Genomic DNA, 20826 nt, shown 5'->3' with positions numbered 1-20826 from the left:
CAAATGTGTATACAGTATATAATTCAGCGATTTCTTATATTTTTTGATTGCTCGGCATTATGCATTGTCCAATTTGGCATTAATTTAAATGATTTATTTTGTTTCATTTTATTTTCGTTTTGGTTTTCTGGGTGCCAGTCGCACAAAAGACTGTAAATCGTGATTGATGGTCAAACGGTTCGACAACATTTTTTCAACGGCATCGGCACAGTATAGGCATCGGCGTCGGCATCAGCAGGCGCACGGATTTAATTTGATTGAAAAGCAAACCGAAAAATCAATTCCAGCTAATGGATTTTCGACACCGCACTAGGCTAGATCTCTTGCTCTCAGATTTCATTTAATTTTATCTTTTTTTTAAGCACATAGCGCCTTTGGTATCTCGTCATTTGCATCCACTGCGGCATCGATTTGGGCAAAGCAATTTTTCAATAAAGGCATACAAAGAAAAAATGTTTGGTATTCCACTTTAGAGCGGAGGCATCCTTTATTGTTAAGTTGATGTCTAAAGCATTTGGGTTCTGGGTTCTGCCTTCTGGCTTCCGGGGGCTTTCCACCCCGCCGCAGCATATAAGGTGTAATCATCATCAAGAAGTTAACCCAATTTGTGTCGATGGTCGAGAAATCGCCAAGGGATATTGCAAATTGATTTCATTTTTTTTTCCTTTTGGACAAATAAAGATGTGTGTGTACAGAAATAAAATAAAATAAGTTTTCTTTTCTTAAAATAAGGTTAAAGCGTGAAAATAATCAAAGAGCTTGAGTTTTCCTTAACAAATTGTTTTTAATACCTAAGCTAGTTTTCTTTACTTTAATGACTGAGTGTGAACATTTAGCTCGTTCCCACTATTAAATCTTACTAGGTATTTCAATTATTCGGGGTTATTTGCCACAAAATTCAAACCTCGTCCGCCGCGACCTTGGCATTGTTGTTTACATATCTGCAACTCACGGCCTTGACTTCCAGTTAATTAGCAGTCTCGGCATTTAAAACTTAATTAAACCGCCCTGGCCCATTATTAACGGCATTGGCAGCTGGTGCTGCTGTTGGCGGCAACAAAAACACCATCAGGACTATGGGGTGTGAACTGTGGACAGGGCCACCCAGCTGTCGAGCTCCATTAACTTCCGGCCTGGTCGGGCCAGAGAATAGACCCGGAAGATTGGCATATTCAAAGCAGATCAATGTGGACGTTCAGTGACAGGGAAATATGTCCAGCAATTGTTGTTTTGCTCCATGGGACAAGGCTACTGAAGAAACAGAAGCTGTTAGATGTCTCCATGTCTCTGGCAATTAAGCATAAAGCTGTTGTCGCTGCCCCGGCACATTGATGTTGCCACTGTTTTTGCAGGGGGTGGTGCAACACTGTTGCCTTTGTGCGGCAAGCGCACCCAGTTGCTGGTGAAAAATGCATGAGCTCTCCAACCGGAAGCGCCAACCACCAGCTGTGTTGGCTTGATCCCAGCCAAAGGGGCAAAAAGGAGCGAAAAATTTCAAAAACACACAGGAGACCCAACATACTGCAGACGGAAAAATAAAGACTGTTTACAATGGCCTTACAATTCAATGATGCATTCAAAAGTACCCATTTTCCATAACTATAAGCTTGTGTGAAAAATTTATTAAAAAGCAAACATTTTTCAATATGAATAAATTGAAATTGAAAAACAATTTCTCACTAACATAAACAAAAAACATTTTTTATTTAATACATTTTTGACACGTGTTAACATAATAGAAACAATGAAATAAATTGAATAAACAGTGTCACTGCCATTGAATATTTTACTGGACAAATTTTTCTCTGTGCTGGTGTGAATGTTTGTGTCCAAGGGAATGTGGAAAGTTTATACAATAAACGCCTGGCGAGTTCAACACAATTTCCCCATGCATCTGTCGTCCGGTCTTCTCGTCACTGTTTAGCCAGCTTTTCTTCGCTCGCCTTTTGCACATCCTTCGCCAGCAGAATGTTCGTCCTATGCTTTCGCTCAACAAAAAGAAATAATTAATTTTTACGGTTTTGTCTCTGCGTTGCCACTTTCTGATGCATGAAACCCCATATATAGTATGTGGTCGGGAGGTCGGTGCAGTTTGGCCAAAGGTGTGTTGCGGTTAACAAAGCCACTACAGATGAAATCTGAAATAATTTAGAAATTGCTCGTCGCTTGTTGAGGAATGTTTTGCACCAAAAAGCGTATTCTTCTTGTAATGAAATGGACTCATTTTGAGAGTCCTCTAGTTTATTATTTGAGCTAAAAACACTTTTGAAGTTCCTTATTATAAATCTATCTAGTCCGGTAAGTCTTATTGCTTTTTAAACCACTAAAGCTTATATAATTTAATTGAGTTGACACTCTTTCAACCGCATTTAATGACCAGAGGTCATATAACCATTTACTGCCCAACATAATACTGTTTACCCGAACATAAGAATCAAGCCATAAAGAGAAAGTTCGAGCAGGTCAGTTTGCCTTTTTCCCTTCCAGAAGCCCGTGTCCTGGATTTTTGCTGCTCATATCGTTGTTGCCGTGACTGCTGTGGCCAGCAGGTGAGAAGTCGAGCACGGCACACACTTTACAGGTAGCCGCAGGATCTGCAGCAGCCAAGCAGCCAAGCTGCCGAGCAGCCAAGTGGAACCGCAGCAGCCACGCCCACAGCTTGGTTCTACCTTACCGTTCACTTGGCCAACCCACACAGTCCCCCACTCAGTCATTCGGTGGCCACTTCAGTTACATTACGGTTACCATTACAGTTACAGTTACTGTTTCGGTTTCTGCCTCGGTATGATCCTGTTTCAGATCCAGTTCCTTTGTCTTGTCGCTCATAACCGTAAAAGCATCATTGAGAATAATAAAATAAAAGAAAATCAGCTGTATAAGAGGGCACACGTTTCCGAAAATTTTAAATATTTTATTGTTTAATTCCAGTGCGTTCCGTGCACTAGTTTAATGGGCTGCAACGCTTCGCTGCACATTATCATTACAATTACGAGTATTTCGCGCATCTCCTGGAACTTCGAGCAGGCATTAATTATAATGCCATATGGGTTTCTGGTTATAGACACCGAACATCTCGGTATCGCACTTAATTTTCAGCTTGAATTGCGCTCCATTAAGCCCTGCCTCAGGAAGCCGCAAGTATAATGAGGAGAAAACTTTAATAAAGTGAAACCTTAAGTCGAAATACTCCTTTTAATTAGAATGTTACTTTCTTGTCTATTTCTTTCTTTATGCAAAAGCACTGCTAGCAGAACATTGCATATTTCATTTTAAATTTTACTTAAAATAACAATTTTGTACTTTTTCATTAAATTTTTCGGTAAAAGAAAACATTTTGTAGCCCCGAAGGACACCTTAATGTTTTCTCAAAGTTTTTCCCAATAATCACGTTACAATTATTAGGTCAGCCTTTGAACTCCCTGGAGGGAATTGACTTTTATGGCACACTGACACCAACACACCCAACGGCAAAAACACACATACATTGGCCCCATAAAAGAGGCCCCCATACAGTCATAGCCATTTCCCACTTTGCATTCAAGTTTTCCATTTCCGCTTTGGCGCCTTTTCCTGCCAGTGGCCCCCAGTTCCCCCTCTCCCAGTCCCAGTTGCATAATATTTTATTATCCCAAACGCCTATCTGCATTGTCCTGGCACTACAGGACACCGCCCGCGCTCCCCGCCCACTCTCATTGCCAGTTATCTGCAAGGATCCGTGTTTTTTGCTCGCCAGAGCAAAATTATAATCTTACAGGCTCTAACAAGTGCAAGTGCGGCTGGAATTTAATATCTCGAAGGCCTTTGTTGTTCTCCTGGCTGGTTTGTTGGTTTTAAGTTTTCGTGTATTTCATTACATGGGAGCTGGGATTGCGAATGGAACCGCCACCGCCTCCAGGACTGGGAATAAGGATCGGGCTTGTGTGCCGCTTGCCACACTCAGCAGACGCTTAAATCCTTTACACAAGCTGTTTGCCGCGCATAACGAAATAAAATAAATAATCCCGTTTAATGGAAAGGCGGAGCACAGTCGGAGTCAACTTCTTGTACCCCCCTCGCACATTACCATCCAGGCACCAACAATGCCGAGCAGCATCGCATTTCCTTTCCAATTTTCCTCGCCTGCGCCTGCTGGTTCTGGTTTTTTTGGTCCTTTTGGTGCTTCTGGTGCTCCTGCTGGTCCTGGTGAATCAGCTCCATTCAGCTCCTTTTCCTTTTCATATCGCTGCTGTTGTGCACACGTACGCGGCTTAAGAATTTCCCATTCATATCGTGCCCGACGGCTGGTGTTGATTTAAACAGGGATGCAAAAGGATTTCAGTCGAACCACAAGTGACTGACACTAGGATAAAAGTTATCCAAATTTCACAAATAAACCATAAACCTAAATTCAAATATTGAAACCAAACCATATATTATATTTTGAAGCAATTGGCTTATAAAGCTTATTAGTTCACTTCTATAGGAGAAAGAATTAAAAAAAAAATTTTTACTTAAAAATATAATTATTTATTTACTATATTATTATTTCCAAAGTCTGATTCCCTCACCTATCTTTCCATTATTTTCAATGTGCTTTTCGTCCCTGGTTTAAAGAGGCAGATACTTTCTCTATGAAGGAAAAAATCGACATCCTGTTCAATATGCATTTGGATGGAGGTTAATGCCACCTTGGGAGTAACTGATTGCCACAGTGGCACCATTATTATGCATTCAGATTGATGCACGTCCTCGGCATTTTTTCAGCCAGCTTACCGCTTGCCGCAAGATGCACACCCACGCGCACATCCTGCCGCAGTCCTGATTATAGCCAAGTTCTTAGGGCAAGAGACCCAAGCTCAAGCTACTTGCCACAATCCAGGACACACACACACTTAACACTTAACGAGCTCTTAAACGTCTCCTGAGCTGTTTAGCTCTAAATATTACATTTAATTAAATATGAGCTCATAATCGCTTCTCCCAGCTCAGCCAGACAGCAGCCGGCTGGCTTTCCTCTATCTATTTCATAGCCACCTTATCTGTTTAATTAAACGGTTGGCCTTTAATTGAAATCGCTCCGATATCTGACCTGTCACAATTTCCAGCTGTCCCCTGAGCAGGAGGGGAAATGATTAGTGTAATTGCCTGGGGTTGGCCTGGAAATTATTATACGATATGTAGAGGATTAGCCAGTAGAAGAGACTTGAATATGTCGATGCTGGGGAATTTATCTTGAGCTTAATCAATCAACCCCGGCACTGAATAAAATATCTCTGTCTGACGAAAAATATCTTAAGGCTATAAAGGGGAAGATCCAACATTTTATTGGCTATTCCCAGGGTGCCCTGAACATTGGCCGTTTGGAGAGGCCTCTGTCACTTTGGATTTTATTTGGCTTTCCTCGGAAAACATATTTATTAGCAACATGTCGAATGGGTAATGCAATCGAGGCCTTGGATCTTTCTCGTCCTGTTATGTGTGCGAATGTCAGAGTGTGGGCGAAAGGAGACTTTTCAATTTGAATAAACGAATGTGTGCTAGCTAAATATTTGATTTATTTTCGGGTGACCTTTGTCAAATAGACACACAAGCACAATCTACCACTCCGGTCCCTGGAAATCAAATTCAAGACGATTCGAAACTCGCACACTTGTCTCTTTTGTATCTTTTTTGCCCAAAATTCAATTTACATATTCTGCGTTCGTTTTCTGTTCCTTGCTGGCTGCATAAAAGTTGATAATTTCCATTTGTGTTGCGTTAGCCCGACAAGCAATTTTCGCTTTATAACTCCATTGCCGCACAAGGTCACCCCGTGATGGGAGAGGAACCAATTCCGAGAATAATCTAACCAATTACGGCCAGGACTCCAACAACAAGGTCAACCGAGTCATTTTGGCAACGCACAAACGATTATTACTGCATTAGAAGTCGGGCCAAAGAAACGCACATGTGAGTCGCATGCAGATAAGCAAACGTAATAGAAACAGATTATATCCTCCAGTTTCCAGTTCCCAGTTCCCAGTTCGCAGTTCCCAGACTCCAGACCCTATGTCCCATTTCCCAGTCTCTAGTACCCACAAGCTCCCACCGGGGAACTCATCTCCCGATTCCACTGCCCCTCCTCCGACTCCCATTCATCCGTAACATAATCGTAAAAGTCAAAGCTTAGCTCAATGCTAGATTGCAGCATTTTGTACGCAGGACTGGGGTGTGGATTTTTAAGGCACTCGGCAGGGGATGAGGCCTGATAGAGATGCTCTTCGGTTCCAAGGATCCGACTCTCAACGAAGGGATTTCTGAGCCTTGGTGCCGGGTACTTTAATTTTAAGCCGAAAATAATAAGGTTTTGTGCGAATATGCATACCGGAATTTGTTTTTGCGAAGTAAATGGAATATGCAAAAAATGTATATGTGTTTTAAGTGAGAAGGTGGGTTATTCTTTTAAATTAGTTAGGGGTTGTTTATAAAAGATTATAAATTTTAATAACAAAACCTTAAAAAATGCTCATATTTATGAAATATAACAAAATAAAATGTGAAAATGCCATCGATTTAAGGCTCGAACAGAACCCATTCATACAATTCCATTAGCTGTCCATTTACAGGGATATTTTTAAAGCTTCCCTGCCTGTTAATTATGTCTCCTTGATGATCTGTGGCTTGAAGTCATGTTGAGCAGCTTTTTGAAAGGATTCGGCATACAGAGGCAAGCGCTGTGTCATTCGGAATCCCCAGAAGTCCTTTACCTGACGGCAAAGGTTTAAGTCGAGCTCAACTACCAGCAGACCATCTTTGTCCCGGGACAAGCTCTGAAAAAAGAAGTTCACTTTAGTATTTTTAACAGGAAAAACTTTAAAGGTAACCTACTGGAGTCCTTGAGCCATCAGGAGCAGCCACATAAGTAGAGCCATAGAAAGGTCCAAACTCCTTGTGGGCCTTTTTGCCATCGCCGGAGGTATATTCGTTGGGGAACTCCTCCGTGCCAACTCGATTTATGGGAACCGTAAAATAACTATTCGCGATAGCTGCATTCCTTGCCTCAATGCCCCAAAGTGGCTCCGAGAGGCGTCCAATCGTGGCCGAAGGATTGAAGACAATCTCGGCTCCATTCAAACCGAACATCATCCAGTTCTGGGGATGGTGCCGGCCGTAACAGATATTAATGGCCAACTTACCGAACTCGGTTTCAAAAACCGGATGCAAGGTGTTGCCCTCCATGTAATAAGTCGATTCGTTAAAATCGCCCACTCGGGGAATGTGGTTCTTGCGATGTTTGCCCAAGTAGCGACCGCTGTTCGAGATGACCACCGCCGTATTCCAAATTGTCTCGCCGTGTTCGATGTCTCGCTCTAGGATCGAGTGGATGATAACCATGTTGTACTCTTTGGCCAGTTCAGAGAGCATCTTGGTGGTTGGGCCATTTTCAGCCTCCTCGGCGAACTCACACCACGGGAACTTCTCTCGAGTACAAAAGGCAAAGGGCATTGCTGAAAATATAATTTTTATGTAAATAAAGATAAACAAAGTTTTTCATCTTAAAAATACTTAGTACACATTTCAAAAATAATTTTTGGGCTAAATTTACAAAAAGATCAAATGTTTCACAGTTTATTACTCATACGCAGTGTGATCTCTTAGAGAAACTTTTTGGTTAAACTTTGTACATATTGCAAACTGGTTTAGTTCAAACTGGTACTTTGTGTTAAAACTTTTGTTCTCATGAATCTAAGAATCTAGGTTATCTGCTCCACTAAGTTTTCTGTGATATGATTCTACTGTTTATGAAATAGATTATACAAGAAAGAAGAAAAGAAGTAATCGAATAAGTTACCAATAAACTTTTGACTGGTAAAAAATATATGTTAAATGGTATTGTAATTTAAATGGGATATTTCGGTATTTTTTCAGCAATAGAACTCACTCCAAGCCTCCTGTGTACCAACAATATTGCATCCGGCTGCCGCTGCTGCCTTGATCATCGTCTTGACCTTGTTCCAAATGGCCTCCCTTTGCTTTTCAATGGGCGCCGTTGTGGGTAGCACTATGGAATTCTGGATGGCACCGACCCGCACGATCCGGGGTTTTCGGGTTTGCTCGGGACGCGCTGTGAAACGATAGCCCTTGATGTCAAATCCATTTTGCTCCGCAATCGCAGTTGCATTTTCGGGCAGACTCAGCGTTTGGCTGCCGAGAAATTAAATAAAGATTAAATGTATGCTTTATGACATAGAAAACTAGTTGTTAAACAGACTAAATTATACATCTCAGAGTATTTTTGTTTATATTTGTTTTGTATAAAAGATCGTTTTACTTTCTCTGCCGTTCAAGTTCAAACATATAAACGAATGTGTATGTATAGATATTGTTATTCTTATTTCTATATTTAAAATATATTTGGATGGACACATGCTTCAATAAAATATTGGATAATATTAAACGGTTTTTATTTTAAGTTATAAAATGCTTATAAAGCACATTTAGATTATTTTTAGAATTATCTGAAGATTTTTACAGCTGGTCCACATGATGTGATGTTCCTACTTTGTGAGGCGGTGGGGCTTAGCGTATTTACTTTTTAATCAAATATATTGCAGTACTCACTCTTCTTCAACGCCGTACAGAATTCGCTTCACCTCCTTTAGTTCATCAGCTGGCAAATGCTTCTCCAAGCATTCATTCAAATTTTTCAGCTCAAATGCCGACATGCTTACAAATTCAGAGCAACTGAAATTAAATTAAATTAGAGCAACCTATTGCGTCCAGCGCACTTTGTGGAATGAGCTTTTCCACGATCGCGTTCGTCGAGGTCTTCTTATCGCTCTCTGGCTCTCTGTATTTTTAAATAACACTCTCTCGGGCATATAGTATTTGTTCAGATATATATAGAAAAGCTTACACCCTATGGCACTAAAGTAGCATCTATTCTATTTCGTAGAACGTAGTTTGAATATACTGCGATTGAATTTATAATCGAAACTACTTCTAAACTTAAAAATATATAATAAAATAGTTATAAGTTATTATAAATAGTTCATATTTCTTTCTTTACATTGGAAAATTGTTTATAAAACTAGTTGACCGTTTTCACTTAATAACTTTAGGCTGAGATTAAACCAATCCAAAGTTGATCTCCAATAAGTAAAATAACTCTTTTTAAAGGCCAAAACTTCGATTCCTCGATTTACATAAAAATACTTGCTCTTATCCTTTTTACCCTTGAGGCATTTGCATTTTCGTTTAGACTTTAAACCGGATTGAATTCATTCAAGGTTATCTCCTCACCAGCTGAGCATCTCCGATGTCAGCTACTTTGTGCGAAAGCTGACAGCGTTTGGGCCATTTTGTATTAGAAAAGATTAACTTCAAGCCGAATGTGGGTCGTTGGTGCTTGAAGGCAATGCAAATTACCCCGAAATCTTTTGTCGGTCGAAACATGTTTGTTTGTCTAGTTCGGGATGCGCGGCGGATGCCGATGCTGGGCTTCTTGGTTCGCTTTTGTTTTCTTTACCAGTTGGCAACTCAATTGAGTGTAAAACAATTTCATTAAATTGGGAGCCGCATGGCCCCACCCCACCCCAGCCCGCTCCGCTTTGCCATTTTCCTTTCCGTTTCTCTCGGTGTAGGAGAGCGAGTGTTTGGGTGAGCGTGTGTTTGTTTTGGCGAACAGCTTAGTGGGGTCCTCCAGTATCCTCCATTTTGTCCACATTCATTTATTGAACTGCGGCACCAGGACCCGACGCAAAACCGATCCAAACGGGATGGAACCTCATCATTGTCGATGTCGTCTGCTCGCCGGCATTGTTCTATTTTTATTATTATTTTATTGTCTGCCTGCAGCTTGTCGGCGTGGGTAGCCATCGCTAGCAGGTCCTGGGTTCAGGATCGAAAGCACAGTATGGCGGACCGAATGGCGAGGACCTTCTTGCCATTGCAATTTATCGCATACGCTTTGGAAACATGTTCGCAGGCATTTTTATCATTTCCGCATTTATATGGTTTCCGCTTGAGCTGCAAGCAAACTAAGAAGTGGCTTTCTGCCTTATTGCCCCGGAGAATCCCTCTTCCCTGCATCTGTCCCATCTGAAATGTCCTGCCATGGCACTCGCTCCTGAAACAGAGACAGAACGGACCTGAAATCGAACCTCGCTCAGCCGAATGAATTGTTTAGGTTTAATTTATTGTACTGAGATTGGTTATGGGCTTCTGGTCGGGTCACTCTCGCAATCGCACACTTTTTCCCAAGCCCAGTTTCACACACACACACAGTGCACTGCTAAAAATTGATGACCCAGGGGAGAAAATGGGGCGGGAAGTCGGGGGCCAAAGTTCGAAAAAGTTTCACATTCCAGTTTTAGTTTGATGACATCAATTTATTCATAAAACTAAACTGCATGAAGATAAATGAAAATGTCTGTGATTTCACAAATCAATGTAAAAGAACGAAAAAGTGATTGAATAAAGTTTAAAAAATGAAAATTGAATTCAATTCAGAGGAATGGTAGAATTTTAAAATTTAATTACAGTCAAGACTTACCAATGATTGCAAAAATAGAGAATACTAATTGAAACAGATTTTAGCTCTTGTGTAATGTGTAAAGCTCTTTTTGTAGCTTAAGTCCTTTATGAATTTAAAGAAATAACAATAACTATTAGCCTGAGACCTTGGGGCGCTTAAAATTTGGCTTTTGAATTGAAACTTTCAAGAAAGCCTACAAGTTTTCGTCCTTTCCAACAGCAAGGTCAAAGAAATCGTAAGCAAAGCCATAAAAATGAATATTAAAAACACGGATTTTGCACACATGAGCTGTTTTATCTTTATACACCAAGCTGGCCCTCCACTAAAAGCACTCGCCAAAAGTTCTTTCCTGTGTAATTTCCAATAAAAAATATAATACTCAAAAGGACAGGGGCAAAAAAATTACAACTCTTACATTGTGTCCACTGCCACAGCCCCCTTGCCACTTTCCACTAAAAAAAAAAGGGAGAGAAGGGCCTGAAAGGCAACGGACACAAAAAGCAGAGCGAGACTTGTTAAGGGTCAGTAATAAATCTCGGCAGCTTGTGCTGTAACTTAAATTAAATGCTGCAAAATCGGCTGGGCAATGGCCAGCTCGTGTGGACGCCTGACAGCCGCAAAGGAAAACGCCGATCCGGAGAAAGGCGGAGAAAGTGCGAAGGAACGTGGAAGGCGAACTCGCCGCACGCAGTCGAGTTGAAAAATGGTAGGCGATACGGAAAACAAAAGTGCACTGAAACGTGAGCGGAGCGAAACAAGAGCTTATATTAAATAGAGTTTTCGAAAACAAGCGGCTAAATATGCTGTTGCAATTTCAGCCGGTTCGGACATGCTGCCCAACTTTCATACCTCACTTTTTGCGTTTTGGCCAGCCAAAAAGCCAGAGAGCCAGGCAGTCATGGAAGCCAGGCCAGAACCCAATACGAGACTGCACGTGGCAAACAAAACTGTTGGCCACTTTTTTAGCAGAAGAGCGGCAAATTTATGGCCGCCAGCATTTGCGTGTTGGCAACTTTTTTTGGATACCGGAAGCACCTGGAAAAAGATGAAAATATTGCATTTGGCACACGTAAAATATAGAAGAGTTAAATTGCCAAAAAAATGCAGGAGGGTGGAGTTCGAGAATTTGTTTCCACAGAAATTTGGTTTCTAAATGGGGTAAACTGTGGCGTCTTTGGACTATTCAATTTGTGTTAATGCCCAAAATATGGGCAATGGGTCCTCAATTTAGCATTAATATTTCAATGGCATGCTCAAGCATTTCGGAGGCAAATCGGCTTACATCTAATTTGATTTTGTGAAATTATGTTTTCATAGAACCGGGTCAAATAAATTGTTTGATTTATTTTCTGCGGGCACGTCGTATTATTCATGATAAATTGTCGACGAAAATCGCTAAGCACTGCTGCCTTTCATTTCGCCACAATTAGTTTTCACCGGGGGAAAAATTGGCTCCCCAACGGACAATCAACTGTGAAAACCAATCAAAAATTTTCCATCCAAAAACTGCATTAAGTGGGCGGTTGGGCCACCATAAATGAATGTGCTGGCAAAACTATAAAATTGAAATTATGGCAACTGCCAACTAATGAACAGCGATAAAAATAAATACAAGAGCTGTCTTTGGCGGCAGTTGGCGGAGAAAGTTCGCCACTTGCACCTGAACGACTTTGTGCTCCTCTGCTCCGAAACTATGTCAATACATTCTGGCTTGAGTTCAGAGTCAACGCCTTAAACTCGTCCAAAGTTTTTGAAGTTTCCGGTCGGGCGGAGAGCATAGCATACTTTCCAGCGACTCTTGAAACGGCCCACCGGCCGTCGACTAAAAATTGCGCCACATCCTTCGGAAACATTCCGAACGCGCTGGACCCGAAAGGACTCATTCACTCGGCATGCTGGGAGCTTTCGTTCTCTTGTGTCCTTTGCAGACTCTCTTGGGCCATGACAAGGAAAGCAATATATTGCTTGCGCCGCGAAAACGGAATAGCAATAAAGCTTGCCGCACTCCTCGCTCTACGAAAGCTAAAGGCAAAGTGTACCTAGGTTGGTCTAAAACAGTTAATATAGCCCGCGCATTTCAAAATGGTTAGAAAGCTTCAAAAATAAAATAAAGTGACATTTGTTGTTTGTCATTTACTTTTAAAAGTTTCAGTAACGCTATATTCTTACCAAGATTTTTGGTCAAAAATAATGTAGTTCGGTTTTCAATTTTAAAATATTTTTTCCGACCATTTTGGCTGGCTTATAATAAATTAATTTTAAAAGATCAGAGAAACTTTTTTTTCTCTTAAAAAGAAAAAAGCATATATTGAAAAAAAAAACATTTTACAGCATATTAAAACAGAATATAGATATTAACGACTGTAACGAAAAAACACAAAAAAATGTATTTAATTTTAGAATTTCATTTAAAAAGAAATCGGCAGAAAAAGTAAATGGAAACCTTGATGAGCATTTTTCATCATGGTAATCGTGTCATTACCATTCCTACTAAATAAAATCTTATTAAAATTTTTCTCAAAAATTATTTTCTGTGTAAGCCACAGTATTTGTATTTGTGTGCGGGTGCCACATGCAACATTTGGAATTGTTGTTAGGCTGTGTTGACTTGTTTCCTAGTCGCCGCTTGCTGTTAAGGGATTTGCTATGGCAAATGAAAAGGTTCGTTGGTGTGGGGAAATGCATTTCAAGTCCGTTGCTCATTGTTGTTGCACTTGTTGTTTATTGTTTGTTGTTTGCATCGCCCACATGCCCACACAAACTCACAGGCACACATTGCAGTGAACATACATACTTACAAAGTCAGAGACGGAGACCAAATGGGAAGACAGTTGAGTGGGGCACGTCTGAGCATTTAAGCGGGGGGAAAAATGTGGGTTAATGGGTTTTTAGTTGCCCTTTTCATTACTCAACTGGCACCCACATACGCGCTGCCAGCAAATTGTTTTCTTCTGCCAACCAAATGCTAATCAAATGGCATTCCACGCGCTTCTTAGCCGGGACTTTAAGTTCTAACGCAATTTTGATTGCCTCTTGTCGGGGATAAGCGGAACCCCTGTTTGGCCAATAAAACAAACACCATCAGGTAACTGGGATACAGGGTAAGTTTTGGCCACATAATAATGGCTACTGTTTCCTTGTTCACGCTTCGCCGATCATCGCAGGAAACTTTCCAACCAGCGAGTGAGCAGCTAATTGGAATTTAATTTAATGAACGCGCTCAGTGCGTGGATAGCATTTGCCCGAAAATGTGCAGAAACTAGCGTCGCATTCTAGCATGCTAATTAAATTAGTAGCCTTTGATTTATGAATTACACGCAACCACCAAGACAACGCCACACTGACCACACGCTAAAAGTGCCCCACAGAACTGGCATTTTCCTAATTGAACATGTGTCCGCCATTCGGGACAGTTTACAGGTAACATCCATGCAAATGCAAACAGAGACACGAAAGTGCACACAAAGCTCAGTTTTTGTTGGTCGCCGCTCTTTACAGTTCATTAATATTGAAGAGGTGGGTGGGTCAATTGGAAATTAAAAGCCATCTACATTTGTTTGCCCCGGCTTTTCTGAGCTCTTCCTCCATTTACCTGCTGGTGGCTAATTTAAATTTTTTGCTTGTCTAGTCGAGAATTTATGCTCGACAGCAGGTGGAGGCCATAAATTTGGATGCATTTCAATTGAGGCATAAATTTGGATGCATTTCCATGTTTTCATTTTGCTTTTTAATTTAAACATAGCTTTGGATTCCAAAATTAACTAATAAATATTCAAGGTTTGCATTTTTTTCTGTTTTGTTTTGCACGTTAACGGGATTACATTTTTGACAGTTTTGGCTATTCGACAGGTTTAGACATTTGAAATCCAAAATATATACAAGGTACATATCCTCTCCAAATTGGCAAATGAGTGAAAAAAACACAAACTCATTATCTGCTTTTCAAATAATTTATTTGGACTATACATACAAACATATTTACAAAAGGGCTTTTTAAAATGTTCACTCCCGCATTCGTCTGACCTAATTAATATTTAATTGGAAAACTCTTAGAATCATTTTCGTTGGGTTAATTTCCTAACCGAATTGTAGCCACAACAATTTGAAATTAAATATTTAGGCTGAAATTACACGTTCCGCCAGTTAAAATATTCCCAGTTACAAGCATAAATTCATAATAACTTTAATGGCAGAACACTTGATGGACACTCGAAAGTGTTTTTAATTTCAATTAATATACAAGACACTTGAGCCGGACGCTGCTGCCGGGCAGGCATTCCGCTGAAATCGACACGAGAGTAAGTCGGGTCCTTGACCAGGACTCGACTCGATCTCAATGGCTCCGGACGGAAATCAACTCAAGTGCCGTCTGCCTTTGATGGCAGCCCAGCTGTCTGTCTTCAGTAGCTGGGCGCTCATCTGGGGAAGTCGTATATATAATACCTTCAACTCTGCTTAAACTTTCGCCGGCGGCCAAGCAAATTAGCAATGATACCCCATCATCGGCTTAAGGGCTGTTCGCTGCCATAATTCTAGCCTCATTAAGGGTTAACCTCATTAAGGGTTAAAGTTAAAGTTTCTCCAGACTTTTTCTTAAATTTGACGGAGGCCAGGGAAAAATGTTTCGATAAGTTTTGTGTGTGCCTGGAATATCCGGCTCTGAGCAGTAAAATTATTAAACAATGCCGAAGGGACACGTTAGGGGCCGGGGAAGTGCAAGGATGGGACTAGAGATGACAATGAGAACCAGGACCCTCCTGGTGCATGCAGCTATGAAAATGGCAAAGTGCTGACCTAAGCCCACAAACAAAATGGTTCAGGAAAAAGGCACACGACGACTCACGGATAGCAAAAAAGTGTCACAGCAACTTAACACAAAAACTGGAATTCAGCAGCCCCAATCCCCTTCCGACTTCATCGCCTCGTCCCCATCTCTGTCTTCGTTTCTGTCTCGGTGTCCGTCTCTCTGGCTGAAAATGAAACTGAACCCGGAGCAAGTGACCGACAGGCGACATGACGGAGTGTCACTGGCTCAGAGCTACAAAATCCCAATGTAGCCAGTGATAAGGCCAACTACACAGCCACGTGTTTGCTTTTCAATTTGTGCCAGCAGTCGGCTGAGGAATTATGAATAGGCCAGCACAAAAACAAAGCGTCCGGCCAGCAGATAGACATCGTGAGTGGGCCAAATGGAACGGTGGTCTGCCACCCTAGGAGGGTGATACGGGTGGATGCAGGGACCATAGCCACGACCACTAGTATCAGGACCAGGAAGAGGAGTCGCAGCGGGAGCGTTGGAGCATTCATTGAAGCTAAACAGAATGCCGAAGAATGTCAGGGTGGTGGCAGGACTACGCTCCGATGCCGACAGGCAAAAGGAAAACAACTTTTGCCAAAGTTGTACTCGATTTGTGCTGTATTTCATGCCGCTTGTTCGAGTTCTTCTTCAGCGTCCTTTTTTGCCAAACTACTTATGACAGGTTGCAGCGAGTTTTATGGTCAGTTTTCTGAATACTCGACATTCTAAGAACTCGACCTAAAATGTCTATAGATAAATTGAATGGAACAATTACGGACATAAACTTTTTGGTTAGGCCCAAGTCACTACTTCTTTTCACATAATTGTCTCATTCAAAAAATCAACAAGCCCTATTTTAATTTTGGGAAAAGAACAAAAAAATTAACTTTTAAAACTTTTCAAAAATATACAGTATGAAAGTTCAGTCTCTTAAGAAGTTGTTTTCAAATAAAGTTAATTTGGTACCATAGTGGGCACTAATATTACATTTTGACATTAAGTTGTTAACAGTTAAAATGCACAAAAAGTAAAAAAACCAAACAAAAAAAAAGTTTAATATTATAAAAAGAGATTTTTAAATGATTTTTCATCATTATTTTAGTTTATCATTATTATTATTAATCATCATTATATTTTTAATATTTTATCCAATAATATTTTCCAAAATATCATGGTAGGCTTCATAGAAATAACACATATTCTGTCAGTCTATCAGTACATCTACACAAATACTTAAAAAAAAAAGAACAAAAAAAATATACGATAATATACCTCCAAAAAACACGTAAAAATGAGTTCACTTCGGATCAGGATTAGTAGAGGCTCGTATTCCACGGAAGAGCAGAGAAAGACCAATACAGATCGAAAGACAATCATGGAAGAAAAGAGAAAACTATATATCCAAAAAAGAAGTACCATGGGCCTCGCGCTTTTGGCAACAGATACTTGGGTTCCTCCTGAGCTATCACGGAACACGCTTGCCAATCTATGCAGACGTCACGATTTTGATGGTTTTCATATTGACGAGCTGTTTAAAGAAGATTTGGATGAATGGGTTCCTTCTGCCCAGAGTGTCTTTGACGATGACAGAGATCTGTGCCGTGAGCCGACTTTTTCCAAATTTCGCGTTCCACTGTGAGGGCTCAAAGTAATGAATTTAATAATTTTTTATATCCAAATATTTTTCAAAGAGAAATCCGATGCCTTGAGCGGTATAGGCACTCTAAAAAAAAGCAAGCCAAGCAATTTAAGTGGGAGATAAAAAAGCTGATCGAAAATATGCCTAGTGCCGGGTGTGCCTGGGAGTTTGTAAGGTAGGTAACATTTTATTTTGGAATAAGAAAAAAATGTTTAAAATTTTAATATTTTATTTAGAGTTACGAGTTACACCACGCTCTGGCCTCCGTTGCACACTCGGGAAGAGCTCCAGATGTTCAACAAATTCTTCACAATGACTCCAAGAGAACAGGCGCGCTTCAATAAAATAATGACCACAAACATAACTTAACAATTTATACTTTACACAGCTTAACGCCAAATTAAACACGTACCTTATGTAATAAGATAATACTGTAAAAGATGTGTGAAACTAATCTATGAACAAATCAAAATGATTATAATAAAATGACGAAAAAATAAACAAACAAGAAAGGAGAGGCAATATCAATATATAATGGCAATATCTTTCCCAATTCTCATCCGATTCTTAAACGATTTCTAATTCGATTGACCACCATTTTGCATCAAAATCCTAAAAAATATTTTTTAGATTTTTTGTTCATTTTTCTGATTGGATCCCTTGAAAATAGCGTTTTCCCCTATAGGGTCCACAGTGATGGCTATACTTTCCCCAAGTCTCATCCGATTCTCAAGCGGAGTACCTTTCACGATTTCTGGATCGATTCGCCACCATTCTGCATCAAAATCCTGAAACAAAATATTTTTTTAGATTTTTTGTCCATTTTTCGTGATGCGATCCCTTAAAAATGCGGTTTTCCCCTATAGGGTGCACAGTGATGGCTATATTTTTCCCAAGTCTCATCCGATTCTCAAGCGGAGTACCTTTAACGATTTCTGGATCGATTCGCCACCATTCTGCATCAAAATCCTGAGACAAAATATTTGTTCGATTTTTTGTCCATTTTTCGTGATGCGATCCCTTAAAAATGCGGTTTTCACCTATATTCCCCACAATTAAGGCTATATCATTTCCAATTCTCATCAGATTCTCAAGCGGAGTACCTTAAACGATTTCTGGATCGATTCGCCACCATTCTGCATCAAAATCCTGAGACAAAATATTTTTTAGATTTTTTGTCCATTTTTCTGATGGGATCCCTTGAATACAGCGTTTTTCCCTATAGGGTCCACAGTGATGACCATATCTTCCCCAATTCTCATCCGATTATCAAGCGGAGTACCTTTAACGATTTCTGGATCGATTCGCCACCATTCTGCATCAAAATCCTGAGACACAATATTTTTTAGATTTTTTGTCCATTTTTCTGATGGGATCCCTTGAAAATAGCGTTTTCCCCTATAGGGTCCACAGTGATGGCTGTGGTATCTGCCCCAATTCCCAACCGATTCTCAAGCAGAGTACCTTTAACGATTTCTGCATCAATTCGCCACCATTCTGCATCAAAATTCTGAGACAAAATATTTGTTCGATTTTTTGTCCATTTTTCGTGATGCGATCCCTTAAAAATGCGGTTTTCACCTATATTCCCCACAATTAAGGCTATATCATTTCCAATTCTCATCAGATTCTCAAGCGGAGTACCTTAAACGATTTCTGGATCGATTCGCCACCATTCTGCATCAAAATCCTGAGACAAAATATTTTATAGATTTTTTGTCCATTTTTCTGATGGGATCCCTTGAATATAGCGTTTTTCCCTATAGGGTCCACAGTGATGGCTATATCTTCCTCAATTCTTATCCGATTCTCAAGCGGAGTACCTCAAACGATTTCTAGATCAATTCTCCACCTTTCTGCATCAAAATCATGAGACAAAATATTTTTCAGATTTTTTGTCCATTTTTCTGATGGGATCCCTTAAAAATGGGGTTTTCCCTTATATGGCCCACAGTGATGGCTATATCTTCCTCAATTCTTATCCGATTCTCAAGCGGAGTACCTCAAACGATTTCTAGATCAATTCTCCACCTTTCTGCATCAAAATCCTGAGAAAAAATATTTTTCAGATTTTTTGTCCATTTTTCTGATGGGATCCCTTAAAAATGGGGTTTTCCCTTATATGGCCCAACAGTGATGGCTATATCTTCCTCAATTCTTATACGATTCTCAAGCGGAGTACCTTAAACGATTTCTAGATCAATTCTCCACCTTTCTGCATCAAAACACAGAGACAAAATATTTTTCAGATTTTTTGTCCATTTTTCTGATGGGATCCCTTAAAAATGTGGTTTTCACCTATATTCCCCACAATTAAGGCTATATCATTTCCAATTCTCATCAGATTCTCAAGCGGAGTACCTTAAACGATTTCTGGATCGATTCGCCACCATTCTGCATCAAAATCATGAGACAAAATATTTTTTAGATTTTTTGTCCACTTTTCTGATGGATTCGCCACCATTCTGCGTCAAAATCCTGAGACAAAATATTTTTTAGATTTTTTGTCCATTTTTCTGATGGGATCCCTTGAATATAGCGTTTTTCCCTATAGGGTCCACAGTGATGACCATATCTTCCCCAATTCTCATCCGATTATCAAGCGGAGTACCTTTAACGATTTCTGGATCGATTCGCCACCATTCTGCATCAAAATCCTGAGACACAATATTTTTTAGATTTTTTGTCCATTTTTCTGATGGATTCCCTTGAAAATAGCGTTTTCCCCTATAGGGTCCACAGTGATGGCTGTGGTATCTTCCCCAATTCCCAACCGATTCTCAAGCAGAGTACCTTTAACGATTTCTGCATCAATTCGCCACCATTGTGCATCAAAATCCTGAGACAAAATATTTTTTAGATTTTTTGTCCATTTTTCTGATGGGATCCCTTGAATATAGCGTTTTTCCCTATAGGGTCCACAGTGATGGCTATATTTTCCCCAAGTCTCATCCGATTATCAAGCGGAGAAACTTTAACGATTTCTGGATCGATTCGCCACCATTCTGCATCAAAATCCTGAGACAAAATATTTGTTCGATTTTGTGTCCATTTTTCTGATGGATTCCCTTGAAAATAGCGTTTTCCCCTATAGGGTCCACAGTGATGGCTGTGGTATCTTCCCCAATTCCCAACCGATTCTCAAGCGGATACCTTTAACGATTTCTGGATCGATTCGCCACCATTCTGCGTCAAAATCCTGAGACAAAATATTTTTTAGATTTTTTGTCCATTTTTCTGATGGGATCCCTTGAATATAGCGTTTTTCCCTATAGGGTCCACAGTGATGACCATATCTTCCCCAATTCTCATCCGATTATCAAGCGGAGTACCTTTAACAATTTCTGAACCGATTCACCACCATTCTGCATCAAAACCCTGAGACAAACTTTTGTTTTAGATTATTTTTTTTATCATTATTTTTGAAGAAACTGATGGACAATTGATTTATAAATTAATGTGTTTAGGTAAACTTGATTTTGAAATTATAATAATTTCCTTATCCACGCTAAGCAAATGGTTGGGCCTCCTTATTTCGCGTTTTCAAACAGTTAATAATTGTTTGTTAAAAGGTTACTTTGGGCCAGATACACCAACCAACTGATTAAAGCTGACATGTATAGTAAAAATAGTTTTTTTGATACATCCAACAGGCCACAAAAGCGAACCCTAAATTCGTATAAATTCAGTTGAGTGTAGAATATATCCAGCTGCAAATTAAAGTTATTAACTCATAATTTAAAAAATAAAATTTTTTATCTTACCAGATTGTGAAGCTCTTTTAAATGCCCTCCAATATTATATGATTCGAGGTGGACCCAGCGAATCATTGAAAACTGAGTTCTTGCTTCTTCGACAGAAACAGTCAGCATAAAAATATCCAAAACTTGATTG

The 20826-nt window shown here is 40.0% G+C and overlaps 2 protein-coding genes across 2 annotated transcripts; one reads left to right on the top strand and one right to left on the bottom strand.

The window, feature by feature from the left end:
• Positions 1–6436: 6436 nt before the first annotated feature.
• Positions 6437–8742, bottom strand: pyd3 (beta-ureidopropionase pyd3). The gene is made up of 4 exons (XM_017248697.3): positions 8581–8742; positions 7901–8163; positions 6847–7466; positions 6437–6788 (listed from the first exon to the last, which is right to left on the bottom strand). Exons 1-4 carry the CDS (start codon positions 8682–8684, stop codon positions 6615–6617), a joined length of 1161 nt encoding a protein of 386 aa, XP_017104186.2. The 5' UTR covers positions 8685–8742; the 3' UTR covers positions 6437–6614.
• A 7742-nt stretch (positions 8743–16484) lies between these two features.
• On the top strand, positions 16485–17432 carry LOC108130422 (uncharacterized). The gene is made up of 3 exons (XM_017248837.3): positions 16485–16928; positions 16985–17107; positions 17169–17432. The coding sequence occupies exons 1-3, from the start codon at positions 16585–16587 to the stop codon at positions 17299–17301; spliced, it is 600 nt and encodes a 199-aa protein (XP_017104326.2). The 5' UTR covers positions 16485–16584; the 3' UTR covers positions 17302–17432.
• The last annotated feature ends 3394 nt before the right edge of the window (positions 17433–20826 follow it).

This window comes from Drosophila bipectinata, chromosome 3R, assembly GCF_030179905.1.
Source record: "Drosophila bipectinata strain 14024-0381.07 chromosome 3R, DbipHiC1v2, whole genome shotgun sequence".
Taxonomy (NCBI): Eukaryota; Metazoa; Arthropoda; class Insecta; order Diptera; family Drosophilidae; genus Drosophila; species Drosophila bipectinata.
The sequence above is the reverse complement of the archived record's forward strand: the minus strand, read 5'-3'. Positions and strand labels throughout refer to the sequence as shown.